Here is a 15,697-nt window from a genome sequence, read left to right on the forward strand (position 1 = left end):
GAGCCGCGGCAGCTGCAGCCAAGCAGAAGGGGAAACGCTGTGAGGACGCTGCCGGGGCTCGTCCCCGGGCTTTGTTCCCCTCCCCCAGAGACACGGCGTGTCCCTGCATTCTCCACCCTGCCAGGTCTAAGGGGATTGTTTTAAATTTAGTCCCGCATCAAGGACGAGAGAGAAACTGGGCCCCCTGTGGTGAGATGCAATTTCCAGGGCTGACCTCCTGTGGAGAGACCACTCTACACCTGGGTAAAGCCAGCTGGATGGTGTCCAGAGTCCAAATAACAAATCTTGCAGCCAACTAGTTGGTCAACCAGCTATGGCATTTTGGCCTCAGGAAGTTCATTAGGCTCCCAGTGCTCCTGGGGGGATGTTTCCACTGTCCTGCTTTTCACAGAATGTCATAGAATCACTATGGTTGGAAAGGACCTCTAGGATCATCAGGCCCAACCTTCCTCCCAACATCTCCCTAACCACTAGACCATAGCCTCAAGTGCTACATGTACTCGTGTTTTGAACACCTCTAGGGATGGTGACTCCACCACCTCCCTGGGCAGCCTGTTCCAGTGCCTAACTTTCTGCCCAGGGAAAGCAGTGCTCCTCAGGTAGCACAACCCAGAGGCTCCCACTGCTCCCCAAAGCCCAAGGCCAGTGGTGGGTGGGCACATGCAATGAGTGGACTTATAATAACAGGGGACAAGAGGCAGGCACTGTGCCAGGAGAAGCGTGGAGGCCAGGTTGTACTCACTGCTAGGTCTGCTCCTCAGCACTTTCACCTCTGTGCTGGCACTGACGGAGTTGTTGCTGCTGCTGTAGGCACTGCAGGTGTAGGATCCTTCATCAGCCTCTTGAACGTTGCTGATGATCAGGCTTCCATCCTGGGACAGGTGGATGTGGTGGCCATCTGCCCGCATGGGGACTCCATTCCTGTGGTGAAAAACATCTGCACCACTGTTCCCACCCGTGGGGGCTAAAGGAGCTCACGGTGCTCTTTAGGAACTGATGCTCTGTGGAAGGGGTGGATTTTTGCAAACGCAGCAGGAAGGAAGAAGAAACCTTCTTGTGCCACAGCCTGGCTCTACAGCTGGGTAGTAACAGGAGCCTGAGCGATGCATCCGTCAGCCTGCTGCCTGCGTGGGAAGGGGCTGGCTGTGTGCTCTGCAGGAAGACATTGCCCTTTCCACTCGTACACATTGCTGACGCTGGAGGAGCTCAGAGGAAACCCAGGCTGTCTCTCCCCCTCTCCGGGTTGTGGTCAGGCTGTGCTGGTTGGCTGGCACCGAGAGCAGCACATATTGCTTGAGGAACATATGGGGGAGCAAGCACTGCACCCTCTTTACTCTCCCATTAGACTCTGTTTAGAAAAAGTCTTTGAAATACCAGCAAGATTATGTCTGTTCTGTTTCTCCTGGAATACTCTGTCCCCAGCAGGAAAACTGCCTGAATTACAAATTACAAAGGAAATTAAATTTGTTTCACTGAGAAGGGTTTCATTCAGACTCTGAAACTTGCATCATTTTGTTAACTCAAATACCACTGGCATGGAAGAAAAGCTCTCTTTGTGAGACGGCCCACTTCAGTCCCACCCCTTGGAGCAGAGGGATTTAAACAATGACCAATCCATCTCCCTGGATCTTTTGCAAGAAGGCTCCAAAACAAAACTGATTATTTTCAAACTGGGGGAAAAAAAAACACAAACCACCAAACACTTGCAGAAATTCAGAGTTTCCCTGCAAACCATCAAGAGAAGAAGAGGACACAGCTTTTCTTTTACCTTTATATAGACACTTTAAAATCTCCTTTGCTCCCACTTGACAGCAGAGGGAGAGAACTATTGCAGGAGAAGGCTGGGAGAAGAATCGCTGCTATTGTAGGGTCTGAAATGCTTGCTAGGGTTAGGCAGAGAGAGTTTTCTAAGGGCCAACAAAAGGTCATCCTCTGACTACTCATTTTAGTTTTTGCTATTGTCACTTCTCACCTTGACCACCTTATATTCACGTTGCTTCCAGTCACTGTGCAGTGCAGCTGAGCAGTCCCTCCCTCGGGTACCGTGATGCTTGGCAGAAGACCCGTGATCCTCAGCTCTCCTAGGCCAGAAGGGAAATCACTGCTAGCAGGAAGACAACGCCATGCTGCCCCTGCTAGTGGGAGCATTCTCCCATGGGAAAAATCCAACGGGCACTATGAGTAGCTATGAGCCCCTAATTCCTTGAAACAGCCCATTTGGAGCTATGCTGCTGCTGCTATGGGGAATGTGGATTTCCTAAGGGCTTGGGCCCAAGCAAGGGCAAGAAGCAGAGGCCTCAAAGAGATTTTTCCCCCAGTTGTGTATAAGCATATCACATGCAAAAAAGAACTATCTCTTTAGTTCCTCTTGCTCCTATACTCATTCTACACCAGCAGCCCACAAACACATCCCTAAGAATGACTCTTATTGTCCCTCTCCCCAGTTGCCTGGAGCACCATGATCTCCTAGACACACACAGATTACCACTGGGTGAAACAACTCACTCTGCCCTTGCCCTCAAGCTGCCTGTTAAACACCAGGTGTGAAGCCAAGAGGCATGGCCAGACAAGAAACCCACACTCCCCAGCCCTCCCCGTGCACACACGTGTGTGCACAGACATGCCAGGCACATCCCCACCCACCCAGTACCTAGAGGCCGGAGCAGGACCTGGCGCCGGTCCTGGTCGCGTCCATTTGAGGCAATGCAGGTATAGAAGCCAACATCTTCAGAGCTGACCCTGCTGATCACCAGGGCCCCGTCCGACTGCTGCCTGTGTCTGCAGGACAAAGCCAGAAAGCCCCTCAGCCTGTGCTTGGGTCAGGACAGGACTCCAGCCACCGGAGCTGAAGCTCAGCCTTGTGCATAGCTTCATAGTAACACTGAGCAGAAGCTTGACAACAGTTCAGTTCAACCTGTAATGCCACCCCTGATCCTCGAATCCCAGCACTAGTGCTGTAGACTGTGGAAAAGCTCACTGCTTGGAGCAGGTTTCGAGGAGCAGAGGCTGAGGGGAGCTGCAGGAGCTGTGGGTGTTCACTGCAGGCACCCTGATCTCTCTCTTTGCTGTGAACCTCTGCCCTGGCTCACAGCACACCTGGTTTTTAGCAAACTTGCTTGCTGTGTGTTCTTCTGCTCATCTTGTAGATGAGCGAATTTCAGGTTGGGCTCACCCGTAGACCCTGTATCACAGGTGTTCACTCAAGGGTTCAGTGTTCAAACTTTGATCTGTGAGTGGGGCTTGGGCACTCAGGCGGTACAGTCTGGTCCTCATGGAGGAAGCTGGCCAGCACAAAGCAGGACAGGCCTTGGCTGCACATCCAGCAGCTCCATTCTCTCAGGGAGGAGACAGGGAAGGCAAAGCAAGACAAGGAGGAGGCTCTCCTCCACGTGAACCTGCCTGGGGGTACGGTGGGGCCACCTAGGAGCTCACCTGGGAGAGGAGAGGGGCTGCCCACCCTTCTGCCACTCGATGGTGAGAGCCGGCGATGCCTCCACCGTGCAGGGCAGTCTGACCCTGTCCCCGACATTGGCCTCCACTACTGAGGGCTCGCTCTTATCCATCCTCAACCTGCAAAGTCCACAAGCAGAGCAAAAGATGCAGAAACTTCCTTGTTCGGCCTTTGTCCTTCAGCACAAGGCTTTTTTCATCACAAACCTCATTTTTGGCCTCCAATGGGAAAGGGCGGTCTCTGCACTCCCATCTGAGCTCTGACACTGAGCCATGACCAACGTTCCCTCAGAACGTTCAGAAAAGAGCAGCCTCCATCAGACCCTGTCCCAGGTCAGCACAGCTTGGTGCTGCACTGGGGCCAGCCAGCTTAACCCCCGAGAGACAGCAACCCTGCTGCTCACAGCACCCCTCAGGATAACAGCCTGGGGAGGGCTAACTGCATGAGCATCTGGCAAATGGGACAAAGTTCTCAACAGGGCATCAAGCAAGCTTCCCCCAGGGTGGCACACAAAAATGAGCAGATATTTTCTGGGGGGACTGTGAAGACTCTGTTGCAATCACCTTGACTGCAGACAAGGTCCAGGAGCTGGTCAGTGACTTCATGCAGCAGGAAGGGTAAGGTCAGGCTCTCACACCACCCATCTCCTCATACTCTTGGCTCTCCTAACTACAGCTAATCACCATTTTAGGAGGGAGCTAAACCATGATGTTCCCAGAGTCAAAGAAAACATCATCTCCCCCACCCGCGTTCTCTGACCTGAATTCTCAAAAAGCGAAACCAAAGAGCCTTAATTCAATGCTCTTAATTCAATGAATCACTTCTTTCTGCTTTTAGGCAGAAGCAGCTAAGGAGGCTGCTGGGGAGGTCAACAAACTGGCTGGGTTTTAGGTTGCAAACTCAAAAGGAGGGAGGGATCAGATCATGGTCCCATGTAATCTGGAGCTTCAACATGCTGCATTTAGGGCAGGAAAAAATTTGTAGCCTTCTATTTCTGTGGGGCCTAGAAGCAACAGAAAAACATGCACACTACAAAATATGCCACCCAGTATGTGAGAAGACAGTTTTGAGTCAAGCTGGTTAGTTTAGAAAATATTTAAAATAAATGGGTGGGGGCTAAAGCAACTGGAGCTTTTTTCATATAAATACATCTATTTTGTGCTAGTTAAAGCAGTTGCTATTTGCTTTGCTTTTTTCCAGAACAGGTTTCTCCTTCTGCCTACACTAACTTGAGCAGCTAAGGATGCTGTCTCTGTATTTCTGCTTTCACCTGAACCTGGCTCCTTTGCTGTCAGCCTCCCTGCACAGAATGTGCTTCTCTGAAGAGACCCTCGGGGAGGACAGAAGACAGCTTGCAACTGGGACCTTCTCCCCCATCCCACTGTCAGCAGTTCAGTCCTGCATGCTTTCCAGCCGTGCCCCAGAACAGCCAACCCAGGACCTTTCCAGTCTTCAGCTTTTCTGCACGAAGGGATGCCATATGGCTCATCAGCTGGGCACGGAGGACAAACTGTTGCTGTTTGTGGACTTACCTGTATGTGAGTGGCTGACGTGCAGAGGGACCTGCTGCCTGTACAACTTGCCTGCCTCTGGACCGCTCTCGATGCTGGTTTTCCTTGTGGAGGCCCCGACCTCTCTCACCCTCAGCCAGAACAGCACCCTGGTACTCTGTTCAAAATAAAATGCCATGTGTGAATAAAAGGACATTTCTTACTGTGACCTCTCGCGCAGGGTTTCTATGAGCTCGGGAGAGCTTGCTGAACTGGAGCCAGAGAGCCCTTCAGCCATCTGTTTTCTGGCTGACTAGTGCAGTAAGCCTGCGCTGTCTACTAATGAGAGTCACAGACCTGCAGGCAAGCAATTTTAGACTCCTTTCTCTCCTCTGTCTGTGAACATGTTGCAGCATCCCCTAGGCCACAATGCCTTCTGCCCCGTGTGCCACTGCTGTGACAAAGCGCTCTTCAGAGATTGAAGGCTACAGGGTGCCTTGCTGGCCCATCTTTTGAGACCAGACTTTCATAATATTTTGGGTTTAGTTTCTTAAATAAGGCACATTTTTCAGAACAGGGAATTGTTTGTTACCCAGCAGGGCTTGCTGGGGTAAAACACAAACCACAAATGCTCTGGCACAGACCACTATGGCAGACTGGTCACATTACAGTGTGAGATGGAGAGCCCAGGAAACTGCAGCAAACCCCTCTCCCGGAGCCTCCTTCCTGGGATCAGGAGGCAGCAGATGGCCCTCAGAGAGGGAGACGTGCTCGCTGTGCTGGAAATGGGGCAGGTCATACATAAGCCACAGCTCCAGTTATGGGTTGGCTCTGCAGGGGAGGAAGTGTTTCGGGCTGAGGCTTTATCATAAGGCAACAGCAAAAGAAGCCCTGCTGCCTCCACACTGCCCCCGGCACCCCTACAGCAGAGGAGACTGCTCTGAGCAGTTCTTGGGACACCACCGCCACGGGGCGATGCCAACGCTGCTTGGCACAGTGTGCCAGCGGAGGGACTTTGCTCCTGCAGCTGCTTTTACTGCTCCTCTTGGCCACAACAGCTGAGGAGGAACCCTGAGCTGCCTCTTTGGTCTTAAGTGGAAGGTAAGTCACCTATGATCTGCAGCCGAATCTCTCGCCTCTCTGCCGTCCCACCAGAGAGGAGGCACGTGTAAGTCCCCGCGTCCTCCGGCCTGACGTGGCTGATCACCAAGGAGCTGTCGGACTGGTGGGAGAGCCTGCAGCAGGAGCAAGGATCAGCTGCCTCCGCCTGGCCACCGACAGCAGCCGGCCAAGGCAGAGCAGCCCTTCGTGCTGCTGTTACATAAACCACCACCCTGCACGGCCCTCCCCAGCTCAGAACCAAACAAAACCCTGCTGACCACACGGAGGTCACAGGCAGGGGAAATCACTGCGGCAGAAAGGAGGTCAGGAACAGAGAGGAAGCTGAGATGAGAAAACAGGGAGCTGCTTTCAGCAGCCTCTTCTGTGATGAGGCAAACTGCCCTCCCAGGCAGGAGCTTGAGCCCCAGCAGTCATCTGCAAACAGAAAAGCACAACTGGGCTTTTCTTAACTGTGATTTTCATAATACAAAGTGACTGTCTGGCTCCAAACTGTTGCTAGAAACAGACTTCCTAGGGGAAAAAAGGCTTTAAAAAGTAGTTTGTTTTTTTTTAAAAAAAATGTATTTTAGATGTGAGTGGCAGAAACTTCCAGCAAGAGGAATTCCAGGTTATTTGGCTACTTCACCCTGGACTACCTGACTGCCCTTCACCCAGGGCTACCACCCTGACCTAGTGTTGCCCCAAGGGGAATCCAACAGACACAACCTTCATCTCTATCACTGCCCATGTGTCAGCTTCCACCAGTGCCACGTTCTGGGGCAGGACCTGTGCTGCCCCATAACACTAGCCAGCACCTCAGTTCTGTTGCAGGCTGCATCTGTGTCTGCTGTGCACACACCAGGTGGAGAGTTCATGCTCCTAGGTCAATGCAAGGGCTTGTTTATCTGTTCATCTTTTAATTTTGTTCCAAGTGTGTTAGGAGTAAGATCACAAAGCAGGCAGACAAGCATATTGCCTGCACCTGCCCTACCACGACGGGAGCTGAGCTCACCTGTCTGAGGAGACCGGTCGGCCGTCCTTCATCCACTCCACTCTGGGGAAGGGGGACAGGCCTGTCTTGCAGATCAGCTGGATGTTTTGTCCCACAGCTGCTGTCACCAGAGAGGGCTTGGCTTCCTCCAGGATGGCTCTGAAAGGCAAAGCCATTCCATTTGACATCTCTGCTGCTCTCCTCCTGGGTCCTCTAATGTGGCTTGGGATGAGTCACAACTACAGGGCAAAGCAGGACTGGCTGCCCAGTCAGCTCTGAGCAGATGCACCGGGCAGCCCGTGGGGAGCCCTCTCCTACATGGCAAAGGCTGCTCTGGGCACACTGAATGCTACAGTATCTGCATGAAAAGACAGTCCTACAGCCCCTCCCTTCTGAAGGAACTAGGTTCAGCTCAGCAGACAGACCCATGTTCAGTGCAGACACATTTAAATCCTGCTCTGTGCACTCTTAATTTTCAGGGTGGCACTGTCTGGATGCTGACCCAAATTCTGCATCTTAAAGATCTTCCCTAGGACAACCCACTGCTGCTCCATGCAGTGCTGAGATAAAGGCTCTGAAGTCAGAGAGTCAGCTAAATTTGTCGGTCAGAACAAGAAAAACACCCACGGATTCCCGCTTAGAGTGCAGGAAGAGAGCTCAGGATCCTGCACTCTTCCCACACACCACGCTGCCAGCGCTGTCAGGGAGCAGGGAGAGCGCAAGGCAAGAGACAGCAGGTAACTCCAGGGCCACAAGAACTTGATTTACCAAAAGACAACACGTACGGCTGACCCACCGCCCGGCATTCCCACTCAGCTGGCCCCAGCTGGGGCAGCGCTTTCACTCCAGAGGAACCTGCACCGATGCTGCACCATTAGCTGGCAGAACAGGAAAAGATCATCAGAAAAAGCCCATCACCTGTGCAGAGCCCGTGCTGGGAACAAGCCTGCAGACGCCTGGTGCCCAAGTCCCTCTGGCACGGCAGGATCTGCTCCGAAAGCCTCGTGCCTGTGCTGGCCCTCCTGCCTCTCGGCTGCTCCGGGCGCTGCCGCCTCCCAGGAGCGCTGGCTCAGGCTCTCCAGTCTGCTCCGCTGGGTGCCCCAGCGCTGGCTCTCCAGCACACCACCCCTTGGGGAAGGCTCTGGCAGCACCTCTCTTCTCCGGCCGTCCTGCCCGTGGCTGTCTCGGGCAGCCCCATAAGCTCTTCCTTCCTGGCTGTGACTTGCAGACGCTCTCGGGGGTGGCTGCGGCTGACCCCGAGCGTCCCCCGTGTGAGAGCCAGTGTGCTGGTGTGGCAGGGACCAGAGTGCTGGTGTGGCAGGGCCCCTGTGCCAGAAGAGGGCTGGTGCTCCAGAGGACTGACCCCCACCGACCCGTGGCACACTCTCATGCACTCCTCCTCTGAGGCAAAGTTGTTTTTGTTGCCGTGACAGCCACCGTACCAAAACCGGTTGCACTTGCCAACAACAGCCACGAAGTACCAGTGAGTGGTCCAGTTCGTGCAGGGTCCGTGGGCACTGGGCAGCTGGCACATGACAGGATAGGCTACCAAAAAGAGTGGAACAGAGGGAGACGTCAGGGTCACAAAGCACATGGGTCTGAGTGCTTCGAGCCACCTACCCAGCTGATCTGATTGGCCTTGTGGGCAGAGGGCAAGTGGGAAAGTAGGAGACCTGAGCTTTGCACCCAGCTCTGCTTTCAAACTGGGCAGCTGCTCACATGTTCCTGCCCCCGTTTTGCAGGAGAACCCACCTCAGAGGCATTTCTGAACCTAGATACTAGCTGGATGCTTTACAGCCTTTCTTAGGGAATTTTGCAGGTGAGAGGTTGGCTCTGGGGCTTCCTCTCCTGCAAGGGGCATGTGGCTGCCAATTGCACACTTCCAGCACATGAAGCAAGTGGGTTAGACCCAGCTGTGAAGCCTCATGGATTGCAGAACACCCCTCCACACCGACACAGAGAGGAACACAGCCCAGCACCTCTGCAGAGCTAGCCCTGTGCTCCGAGTGACGGGCAGCACAGCCGCGTGACGACAAACCCTGGATGCAGGGCTCTGAGGGGCCCTCTGCCAAGCAAGGCTGGGCAGAGATGATCAGAGAGCTTTCCCTTTCCCCAGGGCAGCCCCACAGGGCTGGCCAGAGAGCAATCCCTGTGCTGCAGCAAAAGGGCAAGGCAATGCAGCAGCAACACAACTGCAGAGGATACAGCTGGGAGCTGAAGGACAGAGATGCTTTTGCCCAGCAGCTCTGGTGCCCTCAGAGTACAGTGGGCACTCTATTGAACTCCACTGGCTGAAAGCGTCCATGCTGCCCTCAGCAGCATCTCCATCCTTGGCTGTGGCTGTCACTCCACCCCTCTCTGTGGGCTGTCTGAAGGCTGTACATGGTCCCAGTTCCTCAGAAAGGTCCCTGCTGCTCCCTAACCCCAGGTAACTAATTTGGAGTACTCCAGGCTGCACCAGGGTGTCTCCTCAGAGGCAAACAGCTCCTCAGAAGTCTTACAGACTGGCAGAAACCACACACTCCTGTCCAACTATCAGCAGAGGACAAGAATTTCTGCAGTAGCTGAGAGAACTGAACCATCTGGCTGCTTTTCTACGCCTCTTCCAAGCTTCCCCTGGCACAGCCCCGGGGCAGAATTTCCTTTCAAAGAGATGATTTGCTGCACTTTACAGGGAGCTTCCACACGCTGCTGGGTTCTGTCGGACTCTTCCTACATCTCTACACCAAGAAGCCAAAGTATCACTTACGGTAGCTGGGGCTCCTGAGGCACCCTTCCCCTCGAGGGCCTGACGCCGACGCGACGTTGTCAGCACAGCAGCCGTACGTGGAGCTGCGGCACTCGCCCGGGGGGCGCTGCTGGGCCTGGGCTGGGCTTGCCTTGCAGACAGGGATTGAAAGCCAAACGTTAGCGTGCACACACGAGGACAGCAGCACATGCGAGGCACCGCGTCCAAGCTGTCGGCCGCAGAGGGCCAGCTGTTAGAGGAACCACTACGGGTTGTTTGCCTACCAGAGGCTTCCATGCTGGGAAGGGATGGGAAACTTGGCCGTCAGCCATGGAGCCAGGGCTGCACTTCTCTACCAGCCCAGTTTTTTCAGCTGGCCCCATCAAGCACCCCGAGCTATGAGAGGAATTACTTCCCTGACTATTTTGCCCTCAATCTGCAGAGCTGACAAACAAATGCAACTAATAGTGGCCACATTTCCCCCACTTTTTTTTTTCCTAGAAATTGGATGGCAAGTTTTTGATTGAGAGAAATTTGGTTACTCAGGTTTATTCAATTAGCTCTACAGAGGACGTTCTTCTGCTTCTCAGACGTCTCCCAACCACCCGCTCCTGTCCTCTGCTTACAGAAGGTCAGAGGTGGGTGCCCCAGACTGAACAGGAGTGAAGTGGGCCAAGGGGCTTGATGCCATGCCAGGAGTATCGCTTCTCCAGCAACACTGACAGAGATGGAACGCAACAGAAACCACAGTGTGAGCCACTGGGGTCACATCTGCATCTTTGTATCTGATGGACTCCTAAAACACAAACAGTTTCTGTACTTACTGTTGGAGAGCCCGCAGTGGGCTCATCTCTGCTCACTTGAACATCACGGTGATATTGTGGGCATCCCATGTTGTTTGGACCCCGGGCAGCCGACACGCCATCAGGACAGCATCCGTACCTACAGGATGGATGTGGCAAGTTCTACAGAAGGGCTGCAGCAACACCTGACCTGCCCAGCTCCACAGGCACAGGCTGTGAATTCCAGTAACCCCCCAGGAAAGGCAATGCCTCCCTGCTCAGGCCAATCTACTTCCAGCTACCTGTTTCGGTGACAGTTGCTGGAGGGGCAACCTCTGCCCAGAGGGCCTGAAGCTGGAGTGTGCCCATCTGGACAGCAGCCGTGGGGGCTCTGGTGACAGTCCTGAGAGCCAGTCCCTGCAGAGGGGTCCTGAGAGAAGCTGAGCTGATGGGAACCCGAGGAGCGTGACTGGGATTCCCAACGAACGGGCAACACATTGATGCCAAGGTCCTTGGTGGATGGGAGGTGGTCATTCCCAGACGTACTACGGATTGTGGAGCTCCCACCAAGTATCCTTTCATCACCAGAATCTGGAGAGAGATCTCCTTAGAGTATGCAGATAAGCATCAACATATGGTCAGTTTTCCTCATCTCTGCTTTCTTTTACCTGTCCAAGGCTACAGGGCAGGCTTTTCTCAGAATGGTAGGGGTTGGAAGGAACCTCTGGAGATTCTACAACAGTTTCACCTGAACGTGTGTCTTCTGGCCCACCCTCCTGGATTTGGTTATCCTGAGGTTCTTTGCTCACTGCCCTGACCATTCTTTCTGCTGTCCCATGAGAAACCACCTGCCACATTACTGTGGTCCCCTCGCATCTCACCTTTTCTTCTTCCTCTGATGTGCTTTGGGCAGCATTTCTCTCAGTCAGAGAGAGCCATTTCTGCTGCCAGAAACTGGGATCTATAAACTGTACAGTATTCTAAACAGACAAATTCAAATACTGCTCACTGTTGGTGTAAAAGAATCTACACTTTGTCCCTGGCTCCATGAATTTCTAGAAGGCCGTGAAAAGAATGAGAGAAATGAGGAAAAGGAGGAATCTTCCCCCTACCACACCCTATTTCAAGTCAACCATCATCAAACCCCCAAACTAACAAAATGCTTCCAAACCTGCAGCGGGGCTGTTTGGGTTGTAACGTGTCAGCGAGGACTGGCGGGTGACATCGTATCCCATAGTGTCCTGCATGCTGGGGACCTCTGCAAAGACAGGGAGGGGAAAAATGAGTGCAGTTAGTCCAGCCCTCTGCTCTAACCGTTGCAAACGCAGCCAGGAGTCAACAGGAGACTAAAGCTGATGAACATGTTTCGCTTCCCTTGGAACAGCTGCTAAGCAGCAATTGGATTCAGTTGGATTGTCAGGAGAGTGACCTGTGGTGGGCAGGCAGACAGAAGTCAGCATTTCATGGCATGAAGACTAGACACAGACAGCAAGCAAAATCTTCTGAGCAGTTGTGCCTCCTCTACAGCTGGTCCACAGAGGGATGAGAGTTGGCTATAGTTTTTGGCCACTGAGCCTGCCCAGGTTGCCATCCCTCTCGACTGGGAGTTCTGGGGTCAGTCTGCAGCACACACTGGGACAGAGTCACCCCGGAATACCGGGATGTCCAAGTGGACACAGGCCAGGGGCATTCCCAGGCCTGTGACATGCATTTCAAACAGCAAGGTGCTGGGCTCTGAAGAAGCCACGGTCACGTGCACAGAACAAACACACGGGCTGGAGACAGGCGGGCAGGCAGCTGAGAGCACGCGCTGGGAATTCCTGCTCCCAGAGGGGAGCGAGGCAGGGAAAGGCGGCGGGCAGCAACGCCACTCACGCTGCGGCAGGTAGCAGGGCTGCGTGTTGCAGCTCCCCAGGGTGGCTGGTTTCTGGGGCTGGATGGCTCTGCACGTCTCAGGGCTGTAGAATTTGGAGTCGCCGTCGGCGCAGATGACCTGGCGTGTCCGGATGCCTGAACTGCAGCTCTTGGAACACTTGGGCACAGAGACAAGGCAAGTGAGCAGGCAGCAGAGGCCAAGTGCAGAGACCCTCAGAGCAGAAGTGTGGGACAGCTGCACGACTAGCTGCAGGCTCAGCACAGCTTCCTCCACCGAGGCAAAGCAAGCAGTATTTCAGCTGGACCCAGCTGAACAGTTAGCAAACCAGACTTGCAAACATTTTGCCAGTCGTTGCACCCAGCCCTGAAGCATTAGGCTCTGAGCCACGCTCAGCCTGTAACACCCTGATGAGCTGCTGTGACCACTGTGGTGTGGCAGGGAGCTGGAGTCAGTGCTCCAGCCTGGCCTTGAAGGCATCTCAGCACCATGGGGACCCACCAGCTGTGAGAGGGTCAGCTTTGAACTAGGCATTCAAGAACAACAGTTAACAATGGGGAAGCAAACCAGTGGCTTTCTTGTAAGCAGCTAACTCGAGTCCTCTCACTGGAAGCTGTGGATGAAGAGGAGCAGTGAGCAGCTGCTCAGAGGAGAGGAGAGGAGGAGCTATCTGTGTGACCCACCTGCTCGTGCCAAGTTCTATGAATGTTGGGTGGGTATTTCTTGCTCTTATTCAGATGCAGGTGGGAGCCCTTCTAATATCAGAAAGCCAGGAGCCAGGGAAGTTCAGATCAAAGTAAGTGATTTCTTTAGCTATTGTTAAAACTTGACCCATATCTCATGAAGGGCCAGATGTTTTAACTCAGAACAAGCTACTCTGGCTCATACAGAAGGCAAAAAAGTGTGTTTGGAAGCCACCTGATGCACTGAATCTACTTCTATTCTCCTCCCCCCACTTTTCCCAGGTTGAACACAGCCTGGCTCCCTCCACAAAGACAAGACTAATCCAGCTGAAGCACAGTTTACCTAAACAATTGTTTAAAATGTCCTTTAAACTATATCACAAATGCAATGACCAGTCCTGCAGCTCCAAGCCATACTTGGCCAGAGAGCTGTTCTGCTGCTCACAGCGATGGGGCAAGGAATTGGGAATAAGCAGCAGGAGTGGATTGTGTCAGCTTATTGGCTGCATTTTGCCACTGTCACTAAACCATAATCCCCCCTCAGCAGGATTTATTTCCGTGGCAGCTGCACACAGAGCAGGCAGCAGATTATCTGGAGCGTTAGCAGTGCCAGCTACAAGGCAGCCGTGAGCCAAGGGGCTGGTGAGGAAGCAGAACTTGCCCCCAGCCCCAGCCAGCGTGCAGGCTGCACCCATCAGAGCTCGCCTGGGAGGAGCACGGCAACAGAAGCGGTTATTTCTGAACCATGAAAGCATGATGCTCACCAGGCCCCAGTCTCCAACGTGCCAACCAATTTCCTGGATGCAGTTCTCCTTGAGGCAGGGCTGGGTGGCCGACGGCTTCGGCTGCGTTAGGCAGGAGGATTCTTGAGCCTGAGAGCCCTGCTGAGTTCTGCAGGTGACGGTCCGGGTCTGGACCCCTTCCCCACAGCTGGCTGAGCACTGCAGAAAGGGGCCCAGCAATTACAAAGAGGAACCTGGCTTCCACTCGTATTTCCAGGCTGTGCTCCCTAACACTTTGAGATTCCCTAAAACAACCAATCACCATTAAAATCATCTGCTGGGAGAGGAGTTAGCAGAGTAGCTGTTTATGCTGTAGAAGAGACAGCAAGGGATGGTGGATAAGGTCTGGGAGAGCTGGAGTTCACTGCATGATTTTGGCCTAATCATATAATTTATCTTGGTCTCTACCCAAAGATGATGTGCAAAATGACTTTGGGAAAATATCAATACTGCAGAGAAGAATAAATGGCAGGAAGTACCTGGAACCTCTTGTTATTTGCTCCTGATTAATATTAGCTCAAGGTAAAGAATTCAAGGGAAGATAAAAAGATTATGTTCTTGTACTGCTCATGTCTTCTGCCTGAAGACCTTGTGCTCTATTTTTATGATGTGGCACTGTGACACAACTTCTGTACTAGTAACTGGTTTGTGACATTTTCAATGCCCTCTTAAATTCACAGTGGTGTTTCCTGGAACCCAGCCTCCTTCTCTATGAATTACCAAGGTCTCTTACAGAGAGCATTAACTTGGGAACAGTCTGAATCACTGTAGATGAGCTTCCCAGCTGAGTTTCAGCCACTCATTTACTAGAGTGACCTCTTATCTCTGAGAGCAGACAAAACACAGTCACTTCTGGGAACCCCAGAATGAATCACTTAGGAGTCAGATTGTAAGAACACGACACTTGGTGCCTTCCCCAAGCAGTGCTCTTACTCTACAACCCTGAAACTATCTAAGTCTAGGTCATCATGCCTCAAAGTTGCATTTTATGCTGCTGCACCACTCAAAGTACCACCACCAGATTGTAAGTCAAATGTTACAAAGCACGCATGTACTTTTTTAAAAGAGGAAAATTCACTCGTGCGTTATGAACTGAGCAGACTTTACCTTTACTTCCTAAGCCCTTGGCATGTAAGATGCCTTCTAAACACCTGGCTGGCAGCACTCAGCACATACAGTTTTAACCTTTTCCTCTCCTGGAGATATAAATGCATCCAGGCATCAAAACCACCCCACACAGCCATGCTGGGAGGAGCCCTGTGCTGGCACACAGCAAAGAGCAGGTCTCCACTGTTTCAAGAGTATCTTGCTTACTGATTTCTGACTGCAGCACTGCTGTCCAGGGCTAGCAGGGCCGAGGCAGCGATAGGTGTGGCCATGAACAGCCCAGGCAGGGGCTGTGAGCTCCTCTGCTGCAGAGGAGGGAGTGTTACTGCACACCACCAGCTGGTGGGCAGCAGCTCTCACAGCCACCCCGAGGCAGACACTCGGCCAGCCCCAGGTCTGGTGGGCCTGATAAAAACGCAGGAGTGGGGAAAGGACTGGGAGGCCAGAAAAGAGAGAACATGCTAATAGAGGGGCAGGCACAGTTTTGAGGAAGGGGGATGGGTTTATAGAAAGGCACAGCTGCTAACAGCCGGAGGACCGCAGGGACAAGCTCCACACCTCCGCACAGCCCCTCCCCGGGGACACAGCCCCAGAAAAGCAGCCCGGCTCTTCGTGCCCAGGCTCCGGATCCCCTCCCCTCAGCCGTGCCGAGGGGCAGCGCCGCCCCGCACAGACTCACCTCCGACCAGGGCCCGGTGCTCCAGGCCGC

The 15,697-nt window shown here is 53.3% G+C and overlaps 1 protein-coding gene across 1 annotated transcript; it reads right to left on the reverse strand.

Moving 5' to 3' along the window:
* Positions 1 to 742: 742 nt before the first annotated feature.
* LOC103778147 (papilin-like) lies at positions 743 to 15,691 on the reverse strand (the record flags this gene model as incomplete). The annotated part of the gene is given in 16 exon segments (XM_008945718.1): positions 743 to 921; positions 1,973 to 2,081; positions 2,651 to 2,778; positions 3,433 to 3,570; positions 4,984 to 5,119; positions 6,052 to 6,176; positions 7,055 to 7,192; positions 7,952 to 8,316; positions 8,319 to 8,578; positions 9,783 to 9,912; positions 10,586 to 10,703; positions 10,846 to 11,134; positions 11,715 to 11,801; positions 12,419 to 12,575; positions 13,864 to 14,040; positions 15,668 to 15,691. Coding segments are annotated over 16 exon segments (2,560 nt in total), but the record flags the coding sequence as incomplete, so codon positions are not given.
* Positions 15,692 to 15,697: the final 6 nt, after the last annotated feature.

Source organism: Merops nubicus, unplaced genomic scaffold (genome assembly GCF_000691845.1).
Source record: "Merops nubicus isolate BGI_N331 unplaced genomic scaffold, ASM69184v1 scaffold27778, whole genome shotgun sequence".
Taxonomy (NCBI): domain Eukaryota; kingdom Metazoa; phylum Chordata; class Aves; order Coraciiformes; family Meropidae; genus Merops; species Merops nubicus.